We start from the raw sequence: 15,080 nt of genomic DNA, 5'->3' as shown, positions 1-15,080 counted from the left end.
TTTGTTCTATAAAACAATACCTGCCAAAAGCTTCCCACTTTAGTTTGCTACTCCTAGGCCTCTCACCCCCACTCTCTAGAATGCATATACACCATCAAAATGGGATACCTCTTGGACTAGCTTTAACACCCTTGGTTTTTAATATGCAAAAGATCAAAAATGGTAGAATTTAAGATTAAAATATGATTATAACTTCGTGACCCATTTCATTATATAATTTAACTGTGAGATCCTACATGTGTGGGAGAGGGAAACAAATCATTTCTTATAAAAAAAGTGTTTTCAAATCATGAGACTGCTGATAATACTTAACGGGTGGATAATGGATGGAAAGATGAGGAAATAAAGAGAAGGGGGAGAAGGTTCCTCCATTTCTTGTTGTTTTGGGTTCAATTTCATTCCATATACATGAAATTAAGGAATATCGTAAAAGAGAAGCAAAGGTGAGGTGGTCCATAATATAAGTAGAGATAAGCAGAATTTGAATAAATATTTTGGCACCACCGCCGTCGCTATCAATCAAGAGATTCCAAATAGAAAACTAGTGAGAGAGGTTGGTGTACCCATCAATGCCTCGCCACAATGACCCAACTTGCTCACAAACATGTAATTAAAACAACCCATTCACTTCGCAACCTTCTTCATTTCGCTTTCAACATACCTCTTCTGTTAGTCAACACAACTGGGTTTGGTTAAGTGCATCAAATTCAACCAGTTTGAGACATGAACCAATGCCATGCCTTGTAGAAACCTTCTTTCTTTTCCATGCAAATATATATCCACTTCAGCTTTTACACACCCTTTTCCTCTCTTCATATTTATGATTTGATCCAACATCATTTTCATTTTCCCTCCGCTTATCTATTTCATTCAACCAGATCGTTTCAATGTAGCCATCTCTTAATAACTACGATAGAAAAAAAAAGGACAAGGAAGCATTGAGGGTGTATATTTGTATTTGTATGGGTAGGGCGCCTAATTATGGGTATCTAAACGCATTTTGGACTGTTCCTTATGGCACCTTTATCCCTTCAATGATCCCCCACTCTCCCTTCAGCCCTCCACAATGTTTTCTTTCCAATTTCATGCATCACTTTCATATACATACACTCGATTTAAAGTGTGAAACTACTGTGAAGACAAACTGAAAAATAGACCCCACCTCACGCAGGGAAGACCAAATCGTGTTGGATCAAGGCTACTACATAGCTAAATCGGTCACCCAAAGCCACAAGAGAGAAAAAATTGAGACACGACCCATTGGAAACATGCACTCAGTGGGGTAGTCGGTGCAAAGTGTTGGATGAAAGTCTCATATCGGCTAATGTAGGGAATGATCATAGGTTTATAATCAAGGAATACTCTCGTCATTGGCATGAGACCTTCTGGAGAAGCCCAAACTAAAGCAATGAGAGCTTGTGCTCAAAATGGACAATATCATACCATTATCGAGAGTTGTGTTCGTCTAACATGGTATCAAAGTCGTGCCCTAATAAAACTTAGTCATGTCAATAGAATTCTCAAACAAGGACTCAAAAAAGAAAAAAAAAAAAGAGTGAGGCTCCTCGATGGCGTGGTCAAAAAATGACGAAGACTTCCAAAGAAATCGATGGCTTGGTCAAAAAATGACGAAGACTTCCAAAGAAAAAGGAGTCGAGCCTTGATTGAGGGGAGGCGTACTTTGTTCGAGGGAAGGTGTTGGATGAAAGTCACACAACGGTTAATTTAGGAAATAATCATAGATTTGTAACCAAAGAATACTCTCTCTATTGGAGAAAAGCCCAACCATGAGAGCTTGCGATTATCATACAATTGTGGAGAGTCGTGTTCGTCTAACACAAAGATCTGTTGTCCACCCCTCCACTACCCCAAAATAATGAAATCATGGTTTATTGTAATCGAAAAGGAATTTTTAATAAATTTTTTTTATGAAAATATATTATTTTCAAACTATTTATAAAAATATTTTGCTTTATTATGTGGACCTAGAGATCCATATCCTCCTGGTAAAGGCCTAAATGTCCGTAACGAGGACGCAAAACTTGGGCCTACAAGCTGGTCCGGCTTTCTAAATGGGCCCGAGAGCCCTGCAAGGCCCAATATATAAGCTCTTCTTACAAACCGGCTAACCAGCATAAAATTTGAGGTGTTGTACCTTGTCTTGTCTTGTTTCGTTTTTTGTTATTTATTACTTTTATAAATAAGAAAATAATTGATATAAAAGTTAAATTATAAACTTAACACATTAACTTATGTAGTTTTATTTTTCAAAGCTAAATCATTCTAATTACCTGATTTTCTACTTGCCGTGGTTTAAAAATGGACAAAATGTGCTAATTAGCCTATAAATATTTTCATTATATTTATATAAGCATTGCAAACATTAATATTTATGACCCCTTATAAATATTTAAAATTTTGTTTTTCAAATTTGGGTCTATTTTTAAAAATATACGTAAAAAGTGGAAAACATATCGTATTTATAAACTTGATTTTTAAAAATTAAAATCTGATTTTATTATTATTAATTTTGGTGTGTTTTTTTACAAGCTTAGGGTACCCCTAAACTTTGTTGTCGAAGAATCCTACTTTTTAGGCATATTAAAAATTACATTCTAATATGATAAGGTTGCTTACGTAGTTGAACATTATGTCATACATTCGATTATCCTTTAAATTTAATTTGCCCAATACAAAATGAGCTTTTATAAATTTTTAATATAAATATACTATTTTCATTAAATTGTTTGTGCAATTTTCCAGAAATAGAAAATAGAAAAAGAAAATTGAAATAGTCAAAGTGGATACAGTTGGCAGGAGAATAAGGTTCTGATTTACCATCCTTCGGGAACAGATGGGTGGACCAAAATGAATTAGGCAGCTGCATCATTGTGGTCCATGATGTACCCGATAATTACCCCCCAAAAATTAATATAAAAGCATAAAAGAATATAGGACAGTTGCCCACTAAGCTCCAAACCAATTGGCGCCCATAAAACAAAAGTCGTCTCAAATCTCGCAAAAAAAAAAAAGAAAAAAAAGGAAAAATGAAAAAAGAGGGGCATAGGCTACCGTGCACAAGTATTCACCATATGATGCCACGTGGCAAAGATCCATAGGTGGACAGTGTCGAAATCATTGGCTGATATAGGGCTGTCACCTTTGGGCCAGGTTTGTCAATAATACACTCGGAATCGTCCTCCATCTGTCCAATGGAAAATGACTGTCAACTATTATACCGACAAAGACTCTTCCTTTACGCCATTCCCCAAATACTATACATTTCACCATGTGACATATTTCCTAATGTTTTCTTAAAGCTTATAATTACAAATTAGAACACATAGTACTTATAATATGGTTTTAGTCCCTAAACGTCATAAATTTTTTTTCAAATATTTATATTTGTAACTATAGGTTTAAAAACCCATGGGTATGATTATTTATCAATATTTTATATTATATATTTAACATAGTGAAGATTCTCTCCCATTTATTGCTTGTCTTAATCCATTTTTCTTGAATTGGGTTCTTATAATTTTACTTTAAATTCTTGAATTATAGAATAAAGTTGATTTTAAAAGAAAAAAAACGTTAATGTAAAACACAAGCTACAATATGTCAATATCATGAAAGATGAATTTATTCTTAGTATACAAATATATAAAAACATACATATATGGATATGAAATTCGAAAAGGAAACTACCAGTTCATTCATAAGTTTAACGATTCGATGAATTGATGTGATTAGATAATACTCGAAAAGAATCTCAAAAATTGATAGACAAATATTTTGAAGCACGAGGCAACCACACAAGGTAAAGAAAAGAATAGCACTTGGACAAGGACAGATAATTATATACACTAATAATTTTTTAACAGTATAGAGAATTAATAATTTTGAATTTTTAAGATTTATTGAAAGCTTATTAATAATTATGTATATAGGCAAAAATAAAAAATAAAAAAAATAATGCATGGAAGCTGCGGTCCTCCACTCACTTGTTATTTCCGTTGTAGTTTATATATAGTGTATGTTTCTTCCGAGTTGCTCCACATAGGCTTCTCTGCAAAAATGGAAAACTCAGGAGATCAAGGTTGGGGGGACCCAGTGGAGGAAGAGGAGGAGGAGGAGGAGGAAGACGACGACGACGAAGTAGGGTTTGTAGAAGACGAGAGGAAGAAGAGAGCCGTGAGTAGTAGCCGAAGCGGCAGCGGAGGAGGAAGGACTTCGGTGGCGCGTTGCCAAGCCGACAGCTGCAATGTCGATCTGAACGGCGCCAGGGCGTACCACCGCCGCCACAAGGTGTGTGAGTTCCATTCCAAGGCAGCAGTGGTGATTTTGGCCGGACTCGAACAGCGCTTTTGCCAACAGTGTAGTAGGTAAAGGAAAAAAAAATAAAATAAAATAAAAAATACACATTAACCAATCACCAAGCTTAGCGTAAATAAATTATATATATATATAAAAAAAAAAGATTTAATATTTAACAGTTATGAATATAAAAAATATAAGCCATCACTAATTTGGAGTGTTTTCTTGTGTTATTATTATTACAGGTTTCATTCGGTATCAGAGTTCGATGAGACAAAAAGAAGCTGCCGGAGACGTTTGGCCGGACACAATGAACGGCGGCGGAAAAACTTACCGGACTTCCAGGGACAATCCTCCACTTGACAGTGACATAAGAACTACTAATTAATAATGATAATAATAATAATAATAATACAGATTAGTACTAAGAAAGAAGAGTTGGTGCAGTGAAGTTGAAGTTAATTATGCTCTCTCTCTTCTGTCAAACGAAAACCAACTTAATTAGTTTCCTGTTTTTCATCGGTTTTCTTTGGGCGTTTGTCTGTAAGCTTTTGCTGTTTAGGCCGAAGTTTTCATTTTTATATATAAATATTAAATATTAAATATCTGCGTTCATCTCTCTTGTACGGAAGCCGACCTATTTTTTTCATTTTAGTTTTTTTTTTTTTTAGTGTTTAAAATAAGTTTCGGAAAATAATCTTACATGTCCACTGGCAGCTTATTAAGGTGTATACGTTTTTTCTTTTTGCTTTAAATTATTGTAATTTAATTTATACTGATTTTAAATTATAATTATTGTGAATGCATAATAAATTTTTTATGAATTATTATATATTTATAATTAATAACAGAGTTGACGACAAATTATTTATGGATATTAAAAATATACTTTATTTATTACTTTTAATGCATTACAACATTTCTCTATGACGACTTATAAACATGGATTTGCAAAATTATATGAAGAATTTGAGCGTTTTAATTAATTATAAACGAAAATAGGAATGAATTGGAATTACCAAAATGCCCTAGACTGTTGTTTGTGTACAAATTCTTTGGTGTGGAGTGGAGTGGAGCTGCTTTATATCAAATCTGATGCCGTCGAAATTTCGTAGGTCGAAAGAAAAGCAAGAGCACGAGGCTCCCACACCTTTGCCTCGGCGCCCACCGTCCCCCTTCATCATCTCTACAGACGCCAAAACTTTGCTCAACTTACAAATTTGTTAGTTGTGTTCTTCAACTTATTTTGATTGAAACCCAAGCAATGCCGGCTCAGAAGCGCGCTTACGAGGCTGACGATGTTCAGCTTTTGCCGCTACTCCATGCTAGCTTCAATGAACGTTCTGAAGATGGAGAATCTGAGGGTACGCTTCTTTTTCTGCTCAGAACCCTAAATTTCGACGATGTGACCCAGTGGTTGAGGTTCCTGCATTTCATATATGTTGTTGTTTGTTTGCTTAATTCTTTTTTTGTGTCTGTACTGAGTTTGTGGTGTTCTATGTTGCTCCTTGTTTCGTCAGAATCCGATCGATGCCCTTCGTCCAGTCAAGGAGATATGGATGAGTATGTTCCGTTTATGAGCTCTGTTTTTGGTTTGGTTCTTTTTGTTCGTCGTGCTGTTCCTTTTTACTCTATTTGTTCTTTTGATTTATTTCGTCTGCTTGATTATGGAATAATTTGGTGCGTAACTGCTTGGGATTGATTTGGGAGGTTTGCTTCGCGGTAGTGTTCATTAAGTTCTTGCTGCGAGCGTATTAGAATACGAGTTGTGTAGGTTTCACGTGCTGAGGCTTACGTCGATTTTACTCCTGCGCCGGAGTTTTCTCTATTTCTAGTTTTGAGTTTCCTTTCCGATTAAGGGTAGTGGAATTGAGGGCTGGATCTTGTGCGCGGGGTGGATTTTCTTGGTCGTGTACGCAATCAGTGTTTTTGGATACGCTACGAGCTGCTGCTGTTGGATGGGTAATGACGTCGAAGCTCACATCGTTTTAGCTTCTGTGAATGTTTGATTAATCCACCACACCCAAATGGTGGTGAGAGTTCTCTTATTTATAATCATTTACAGAATACAGAAATAAGGTAAATTACAAATAATAAGGAAATAGCGATAAAAGGAAAGAATAATAAATGAATACAATATATTTGCATTTAGTAAAAGAGAAAATATGGTAACCCGTAATGTAAGGCAAATATCTAGATATTTGCCTTAATGAACGGTCAACTATCCTTAACACCCCCCCGCAAGCTGAGCGTCGGATTTGAACGAACATGAAGCTTGGATCTGAAAAATTCAAAGAGAGGTCGAGAAATACTCTTTGTGAAGATGTCAGCAACTTGGAGATGAGAGGGTACATATTGTGTACGAAGTTTGCCAGCGATAACAAGTTCTCGAAGGAAATGATAATCTAGTTCAACATGCTTGGCCCGCTTGTGAGAAACAGGATTAGAGCTCAAAAAAATAGCACTTTTGTTGTCACATAAGAGTAAGGGCTGCTGTGAAATAGGGACCTTGAGGTCATGCAAAAGATGCGTAACCCAAAGAAGTTCAGCAGCAGTTGTGGCAAGAGCACGATACTCAGATTCACAGCTGGAGCGTGATACAGTAGGTTGCTTTTTGGCACTCCAAGAAATGAGATTGTTACCAAGATAAATAGAATAGCCGGATGTAGAACGACGAGTATCGGGACAACCAGCCCAGTCAGCATCCGAATAAGCGACTAGCGTACTAGGAACAGTGGATGGACGAAAGATAAGACCAAAGTGGAGTGTTCCTTTGACATAGCGAAGAATACGTTTGACAGCAAGAAAGTGATCTGCAGTAGGGGCATGCAAGAATTGACTGACAGAATTGACAGCATAGGCAATATCTGGACGCGTGATAGTCAAGTACTGAAGGGCGCCAACAAGAGATCTGTAGAGAGTAGGATCAGAGAAAGGAGAACCATCAGCAGTCAGGTGTTGAGAAACAACCATGGGAGTGTGAACTGGTTTGCTATCGAGCAACTGAGCACGAGTAAGAATATCTCGAGCATATTTTAACTGACTGATAAAGAGACCATCAGGAGTGGGTGAAGCTTCAAGACCAAGAAAGTAACTGAGAGAACCCAAATCTTTGGTAGCAAACTCAGAATGAAGCTTGCGAGTAAAGCTGTTAATAAGAGATGAGTTGTTGCCGGTAACAATAATGTCATCAACATAAAGAAGCAAATAGATAAGGTTAGATTGCTGATGAAAGACAAAAAGGGACGTGTCAGCGCGACTACAAGAAAACCCAAGTGTGAGAAGAAATGAGCTAAAACGCTGAAACCAAGCACGAGGAGCTTGCTTTAAGCCATAGAGAGCTTTCTTTAATAGACAAACATGCTTTGGAAATCGAGGATCAACATACCCAGGAGGTTGTTCCATATGAACACGTTCAATAAGCGTTCCATTGAGAAAAGCATTCTTGACATCAAGTTGTCGAAGAGGCCATTTATTTGTGACTGCAATAGAAAGCACAACACGGACAGTGGTAGCTTTGACAACTGGACTGAAAGTGTCAGTGTAGTCAAGACCAGGAACCTGAGTATAACCTTTGGCAACGAGACGAGCCTTGAAACGCTCGACGGATCCATCGGGCAAATATTTAATACGAAACACCCATTTAGAGCCCACGATGTTGGTGTTGGCAGGGCGAGGAACCAAAGTCCAAGTATCATTTTGTTGTAACGCTCGAATTTCTTCATCCATGGCAGCCACCCAAGCAGGATTCTTAGCCGCAGATTTGAATCCTTTTGGCTCAGTGGATGCAAGAAGAGCAGAGAGAAGTTCAGATGAGCCCAACATACCAAGATTTGCTGGATGACGAGTCTTGAATATACCAGCTTTGGCGCGTGTGATCATAGGATGAGTGCCCAAAGAAGAGAAATCAACAGGAGGTTCAATAGAGGTTGAATTAGAAGTCGAGGGTGACAAAGTGGAACCTGCAAGAGAAGTATCAACCTGCACAGACTCATCTACAAGGTCAGAACAAATATCACACGGGGATGAACTGGATTGAGGAATGTGCGGTGATGAAGTGGTAGGGGGGGATGAATCAATATGATGAAGATGTGGTTCCAAGAAATTTGAAATAGGAATAGTGGAAAGAGGTTGGGCTTGGGAGCTAGGGATAGCAGGAAAGTGAGTTTCATCAAATTGAGCATGGCAGGTGATATATAGCTTAGTGGTGGCGGGATCAAGACAGCGGAACCCTTTATGAACAGGACTATAACCCAAAAAAATACAAGGAATGCTGCGGGGAGAAAGCTTGTTAGGCATATAATCACGCAAATAAGGATAAACACGACAACCAAAGGGATGAAAATTGTCATAATGTGGAGTGTAGCCATAAAGGAGTTCAAAGGGTGACTTACCTCCAAGAAGTGGAGTAGGCAACCGGTTGATAATATAAGCTGCAGTGCTGAAGGCGTCAACCCAAAAACGAGGAGAAAGATGAGAGTGAAAGAGAAGGGCCAAGCCAGTCTCAGTCACATGACGATGTTTTCTCTCAACACGACCATTTTGAGCAGGTGTATATGGACAAGAGAGTTGATGGTGGATGCCAGAATTACGTAAATGAGTTTTGAAACAAGTACTAGTAAATTCGGTACCACCATCGCTTTGAAATACCTTGATACGAGAAGAATATTGATTTTCCACAAATTTTTGAAATTGAAGAAAAATATCAAAAAAATCAGATTTAAATTTTAAAGGGTAAAACCAAGTGAATCGAGAATAATCATCAATAAAAATAGCATAATAAAGAAAACCCGAATTTGATTTGACGGGAGAAGGACCCCAAAGATCACAATGAATAAGATCTAACACATGAGACGACCTACGTTCATTGCGGGAATAAGGCAATCGATGGCTTTTCGCAAGCTGACAACTATTACATAATGATGGAGAAGGCAATAAAGACGTAAGAGAAAGATGACCTTTTTTATTTAAAAAAGAAATAACAGAATGATTCACATGACCCAGACGAGCATGCCATAAATCATATGAAGCACGTAAAGATTTGTTTTTAAGGGCTGAAATAAAAGCAGAGTTGCCGCGCTCCAGCACATATAGCCCTCCATCTCTTTTACCGGTTGCCACCACCCTTCCTGTTTGATGATTCTGGATAGTAATAAGATTATTAGTAAATGTAACGGAGAGAGGAAAATCAGACGTTAATTTACTTATGGAAAGAAGATTTTTAGTGAGGTGAGGGACAACCAAGACATCTAATAAGTGAATATTTGGAACAGGAGAAAGAGTACCGATGTGGGTAATGGGTAGGGATGCACCGTTTCCTACAATCACAGAGTCCTTACCCGTGTAATTTTTAGACTGATCCAGAATTGATGGGTCGGCAGTCATATGGGCCGAAGCTCCAGTGTCCAAAAACCAATCAGCAGCATCGGGTCCAGCAATAGAACATGACGTGTTAAAGGCTTCAGCAAGGTGAGCATGAGAAGAATCAGGTCGAACATACCGTTGGTTGCAGCGGTCAGCATAATGGCCCTCTTTGCGGCATATTTGGCAATGAGGTGGTCGACGACCCTGACTTGAGTGGGTTCGTCCTCGATTAGAAGAGTTGTTTTTGTGAGAATAAGAACGACCTCGCTGGTTGGTAAAGGAAGCAGGGTGACTTTCATGGGTGCGGCCACGATTAGTGGCTATGAATGCTGTAGGAGTGGAGTCAGAGGACTCAAGGGAGCGCTGGAACAACTCAAAACTTTCAGTTTTAGAGACTAGATCTGCAAAACAGGGGATAGGGGTGAGAGCCATCTGAGCAGTAGAAAAAGCTGAAAATTCGGTGCCGAGTCCACGAAGGAACCAATGCACTTTATCAATGTCCTCGACGGGTCTGCCAATGGCATGAAGTTGGTCACAAATTTTTTTGAAGGCACGGGCATACTCAGCAACAGGTTTTGTGCCACGTTTCATCAACTGCAAGTCATCCTTGAGTCTCAGTTCACGAGCTTTTGACTGATGGCTGTACGTAGTTTCCAACGCAAGCCAAACATCACGTGCAGTAGAGAGACCAACGACAACAGCCATGGCTTCCTCAGTGAGAGAGGAGAGCAGGAGACAGAGAAGTCGTTGATCGGCTGCTCTCCATGCCAAATATTTGGGGTTGAATGTTGAGGAGGTTTCTGGTTCAAAGCGAGGTGGTGGAACCATAGTTCCATCGACATAGCCCAGCATGTCTTGACTCTCAAGAAGAGGGAGAAGTTGGCTTTTCCAAAGAAGATAATTGGAGGAAAAAAGTTTGATGGTGATCATATGGATTAGAGTATTGAAAGGAAGAAGATGATAACAAGATTCGGAAGCATAGAGAAGAAAGGATCAGGGTTGTTAAACCGAAAGGGCTCTGATACCATGTGAATGTTTGATTAATCCACCACACCCAAATGGTGGTGAGAGTTCTCTTATTTATAATCATTTACAGAATACAGAAATAAGGTAAATTACAAATAATAAGGAAATAGCGATAAAAGGAAAGAATAATAAATGAATACAATATATTTGCATTTAGTAAAAGAGAAAATATGGTAACCCGTAATGTAAGGCAAATATCTAGATATTTGCCTTAATGAACGGTCAACTATCCTTAACAGCTTCCTTACGATGTTAAACCTCACATGATCTGAGATCAAGCGTTTGCTTAATGTCGTATCAAGCTTACTATAACTGGTTCCCGCCATTGATTGCTGAATCCAATTTGACGAAAACTACAAGAAGTTAACGAATGGAAACCCGAAGTTTCGAAAAGAACGGTAGTTACCAGATTTTGGGCAACTTGGGTGGTACTCTTGCGCTAGCGCGATGAAAGAACCATTTGGGTTGTGTTTTTGAATCTATATGCTGAACCGAAAGTTGTTTATCGGTTCTTTAGTTGCATGGTAAAAAGTACGATTCCCTGAACAATAACACAATTTCAGGCGTCTTGCTATTATTACGACTCCCTAAATCTTCTGTTTGGTTTCTTTTCCAGATTTATAGCCGTGAAATTGTCTGACATCCGGAGAGAAGTACAATGTCCTATCTGCTTAGGTATGTATTAATAATCCCTTTTTGTTGAACATATTTATCTCAAATAAGACGAGATTTCCATCGATTTGAACATCTGGCCTTAATTCTTACACAATCCATGTTCTGAAAGTTAAATACGTTTACTTCTGAAACAAACTTGCTATTTTATATTGGCAGCAATATGTCATCTGGTTTTTACTGATTTTAACAAGTATGATTGTTGTCATATCCTGAGTATCAATCATCTATATAATTAACTTATTTTTGTTCATGTACATATGCATTGCGAAGATGGCCTATCAATAAGGTTATTTCAAATGCTTGATTTGTCCAGAATGAAATGTGGAGGATGAGAGAACTAATTTTAAATGAATTATTGAATCAATCGCCCTCGGAGCCATCTGATCTAAGAATCTATTTTGATGTGATAAAATCAACTTTTTGAATATAAGTTGTGTCAGAGAACATAGAGACTGTTTGTAATCCTGAATCTGGGTGTGATAGCGAAACTTAAAATCTCAGATTGGCTTTGTATTTTTTTGAATTATTTATTTAAGACTGGTTGGGATATGACTTCTTTATCAGATTATTTACACGCAACAATCCATTCTTCTAGGTTATCAGTGTCGGGAATGAACACATTTCATGCCCGTCCCCCCTCCTCTAGGTCCTAAACACAATTAAAATAATTGCATTTTTTGGCTCCTTGAACCTACTTTGAATGTGCATTTGTATTCTAGGGGACATTTATATTTTCCATCCGTATTATAAGTTAAGATGATCAACTTTTCCACCTCCACTAATTTGTCTTTAAATTAACGTCGTTGTAGAGTTTTGCGTTTTGTGATTAGGCAGATCCATCAAAGAGAAACTAGTTGATTGTAGATTGAATGAAAGTATATGAGGCTACGGAATTTGGTTTTCATTTCTTTCCGTGTTGTGCGCTTCTCTTTGAACCTTACCCTTTCAGGCTACATTTTAAGTCCATTTGGAGCGAGTGCTTTTTGATGGTGTTGCATGTATACAGATAACAATTAATGGATATATGCGTATGCACGACTTCAACTCATTGTTTACTCATATTGTCAAGATTATTGATCCTTACATTCAGTTCATGCACATGCTGCTTTGTGATAAAGGCAACACCAAAGCATGTTATTTTTTTCGTAAGAAAATAACTAAAATCCAAAACAAAATATTCCTAAAATTTTGACATTTTTTAGTGGGTGTATCCAAATTATACGAGCCATGACATTCAAAGTCTTAGCACGGGGAAATATATTTAGGTGGATTTGATGGGCAACCTCAGAACTCATGTAGGAAGCATCTGCATCTCCACGTTTATGCACGTGTAGTTTTCTTAGGTGAATTATGGAAGTTTTGCAATTTCAAATATGCAGGAATCATCAGAAAAACTAGAACCGTGATGGAATGCCTGCACCGTTTCTGCAGGGAATGCATTGACAAATCGATGCGTCTAGGGTATGCTCTTAGTTTTTATTTTGATGCTGTTAATTGCTGTACAGCTCTAGAAATTAAATGTAACTGCACAATTTTCCCTCCCCTTGTTGTTGCAGTAACAATGAATGCCCTGCTTGCCGCACTCATTGTGCCAGTCGACGCTCTTTGAGAGATGACCCAAATTATGATACCTTGATTGCTGTGTTATATCCAGATATTGACAAATATGAGGAAGAGGTAGGATTATTATGGTTTATCATGCAAGATTGGCGCTTGATGATTGATATCGTCATCTCTGCCTACTTTATATTGTTTCATTTTTGCAGGAATTGGCTTTCCAAGAAGAAGAGAAAGCTCGCAATAAGCAGGTGAAGAGGCTAAGTTTTGTGGATTGTGTTAGTATGGACATGCATTCGTTTGTTTCCAGAGTTGATAAGTTCAGTCTACATTGTTCAATGTACAAGAAACCACAGAAGAGAAACCTCATAAATATGCAATGCAAAGTTGTGGGAGCATTGGGACATGAAATAGAGCATGTGTTCGGCTGTTGTGCTTTTCTTTTCTGTTTGACTTGGAAACATCTCGTGATCTGTCCATATTTGGTCTAAAATGTTGGTTTTTGGTTATTTGGCAGATCCAAGCTTCCATTGCTCAGATACTTCAACAACAAACTGAAGCTTTGGGTAGAAAACGTCCTAAACCTTCAAGGAGATGGAGTTCTAGAGGACGAAAAAACTTCCAGAATCATATTGAGAGTCTAGGCTTTGATGAAAACGAGGATGAAAATGATTATGATGTAAGCAAAAATTCATCTTCTGCTGACGAGCGAATGGACACACGACCTAAAAGATCCAGGAGAGGATGTCCTGTTAGATTTTCCTTGTCTTCTTCAGCTACAGGGGCTGACGGGGCAGATGATGGTGGTAATGGAAATGATTATGAAGTGAACAAAGAATCAGTTGGTGCATCTACGGGGCTTGTTGGTAGCTCAGAAAGACTTTCATGGGGCAAAGGTGGAATAAGAAGTCACACTAGATATGGGGGTACTAATGGAGGGACCGGTAAAATCTCCAGGACTAACCGCCACACAAAGCTGTCAGATTATGTTCGAAACACGGAAAATATCAGCGAAGAGGTAAAAACAAAAATTTGATGTGTTACCAAGCCTCCTTATGAATAAACTATAACATGTTACGTATACATGGCTTGCCTATTGAATTACATGCATGCTGCTTATAAAAGCTCAGCGACCCTTTGTTTCCATCCATCAATAACTTTGCCTTCTCTTCCTTACTTTTAGTTGGACGTCCACCTTATGCTCGTTTCCATGGATGAAAATAGAATACCCGCATTGCAAAGACCATTCCTTTGCTGCAGGCCTTCAGTGACGATTGGACACTTAAGTCAAGTAATGTTTCATTAAATGGAGCTGCACTTCATCCGTTTAGAGTCTTATCCATTTATTTTGTTGAATAATGAGCTTCCTTTCTTCTTCAGTATGTTGCTCTCAAGACTGCGCTTTCCTTCGATGTCGTTGAAATGTACATGGTGAAAGAGCTGCAAATGAAACTCAATCCTTCAACCTCGAGAACTCCTATGGACCCATGTAAAGATAGTGTACAGATATTAAACGAGCAAGAAACGCTGTCGATGGTCAAACTCAAAACGCACTGTCTAGCTTGTGGCTATCTGGTATGCCTTGAACTTGAACCTACACCCACTACAGCAATGAACACCTGTATATACCTTTTCTTACAAATTTTTGAGCTTGTTGCCGTGATTCCAGCTTTTGGCATATCAGATAAAGGGCTACAGTTCTACTGAAGACGAACTTATTTAGCTAAGGAGAAAAAGAGCCATCAAATCTCTGCATGCAGACATGCTTATGCTTACTAGCGATTCATATTAGGAATGAAGATGTAAGTAATTTCCGTACATGTACCAATGTGTTGTCTTTCTTCCCCTTCCGAATGTGTTATCTAACCCCCTCCATTAGTTTCTTCTTATTGGTTTCCCCCCCTTTACCTGTAATTGATGCGCCTGGAAGGAGTGCAATTTTCACAAATCGATGGATTGACATAGCTTAGCTTAGTGGTTGAAACACTAATTATCAGAAATCTATCTCAATTCAGATCTGGTCTTGATAATTTATTGTAACATCAGCGAGTTTTTTTTAAGTTCTTTGGTAATTTTTCCTCAGAGATGGTGCAATATTTTAGTTAAATCTATTTGGTTATGGTTGGTTCCTATCCGAAAGC

General features: G+C 38.1%; 2 protein-coding genes and 1 long non-coding RNA gene across 8 annotated transcripts; 2 read left to right on the top strand and 1 right to left on the bottom strand.

Annotated features, from left to right (window-relative positions):
* The first annotated feature begins 4,008 nt into the window (after positions 1–4,008).
* Positions 4,009–4,841, top strand: LOC111497471 (squamosa promoter-binding-like protein 3). Its single transcript, XM_023148280.1, has 2 exons — positions 4,009–4,385; positions 4,563–4,841. The coding sequence occupies exons 1-2, from the start codon at positions 4,078–4,080 to the stop codon at positions 4,678–4,680; spliced, it is 426 nt and encodes a 141-aa protein (XP_023004048.1). The 5' UTR covers positions 4,009–4,077; the 3' UTR covers positions 4,681–4,841.
* Positions 4,842–5,364: 523 nt separating this feature from the next.
* Positions 5,365–15,057, top strand: LOC111497468 (putative E3 ubiquitin-protein ligase RING1a). Of its 6 annotated transcripts, none has more exons than XR_002720616.1 (11): positions 5,365–5,681; positions 5,838–5,880; positions 11,324–11,382; positions 12,762–12,843; positions 12,939–13,059; positions 13,149–13,190; positions 13,457–13,957; positions 14,123–14,230; positions 14,320–14,514; positions 14,609–14,741; positions 15,023–15,057. XR_002720616.1 is itself a non-coding variant. In XM_023148276.1 (11 exons), the coding sequence occupies exons 5-11, from the start codon at positions 12,788–12,790 to the stop codon at positions 14,660–14,662; spliced, it is 1,077 nt and encodes a 358-aa protein (XP_023004044.1). In that variant the 5' UTR covers positions 5,578–5,681; positions 5,838–6,279; positions 11,010–11,231; positions 11,324–11,382; positions 12,762–12,787; the 3' UTR covers positions 14,663–14,979. The 6 variants fall into 6 exon arrangements, 5 of the variants coding, with proteins under 5 accessions (XP_023004041.1, XP_023004044.1, XP_023004043.1 ...); XM_023148276.1 differs by lacking the exon at positions 15,023–15,057 and adding an exon at positions 11,010–11,231 and having other exon boundaries at positions 5,578–5,681; positions 5,838–6,279; positions 14,609–14,979; XM_023148275.1 differs by lacking the exon at positions 15,023–15,057 and adding an exon at positions 11,010–11,231 and having other exon boundaries at positions 5,597–5,739; positions 5,838–6,279; positions 14,609–14,979.
* LOC111497473 lies at positions 6,223–11,030 on the bottom strand. The gene is made up of 3 exons (XR_002720617.1): positions 10,956–11,030; positions 9,630–9,635; positions 6,223–6,312 (listed from the first exon to the last, which is right to left on the bottom strand). It is a non-coding gene; the product is annotated as an uncharacterized LOC111497473 (long non-coding RNA).
* Positions 15,058–15,080: the final 23 nt, after the last annotated feature.

The sequence above is a fragment of the Cucurbita maxima genome, unplaced genomic scaffold (assembly GCF_002738345.1).
Source record: "Cucurbita maxima cultivar Rimu unplaced genomic scaffold, Cmax_1.0 Cma_Scf00023, whole genome shotgun sequence".
NCBI classification, from domain to species: domain Eukaryota; kingdom Viridiplantae; phylum Streptophyta; class Magnoliopsida; order Cucurbitales; family Cucurbitaceae; genus Cucurbita; species Cucurbita maxima.
This window is presented reverse-complemented; position numbering and strand designations above follow the sequence as displayed.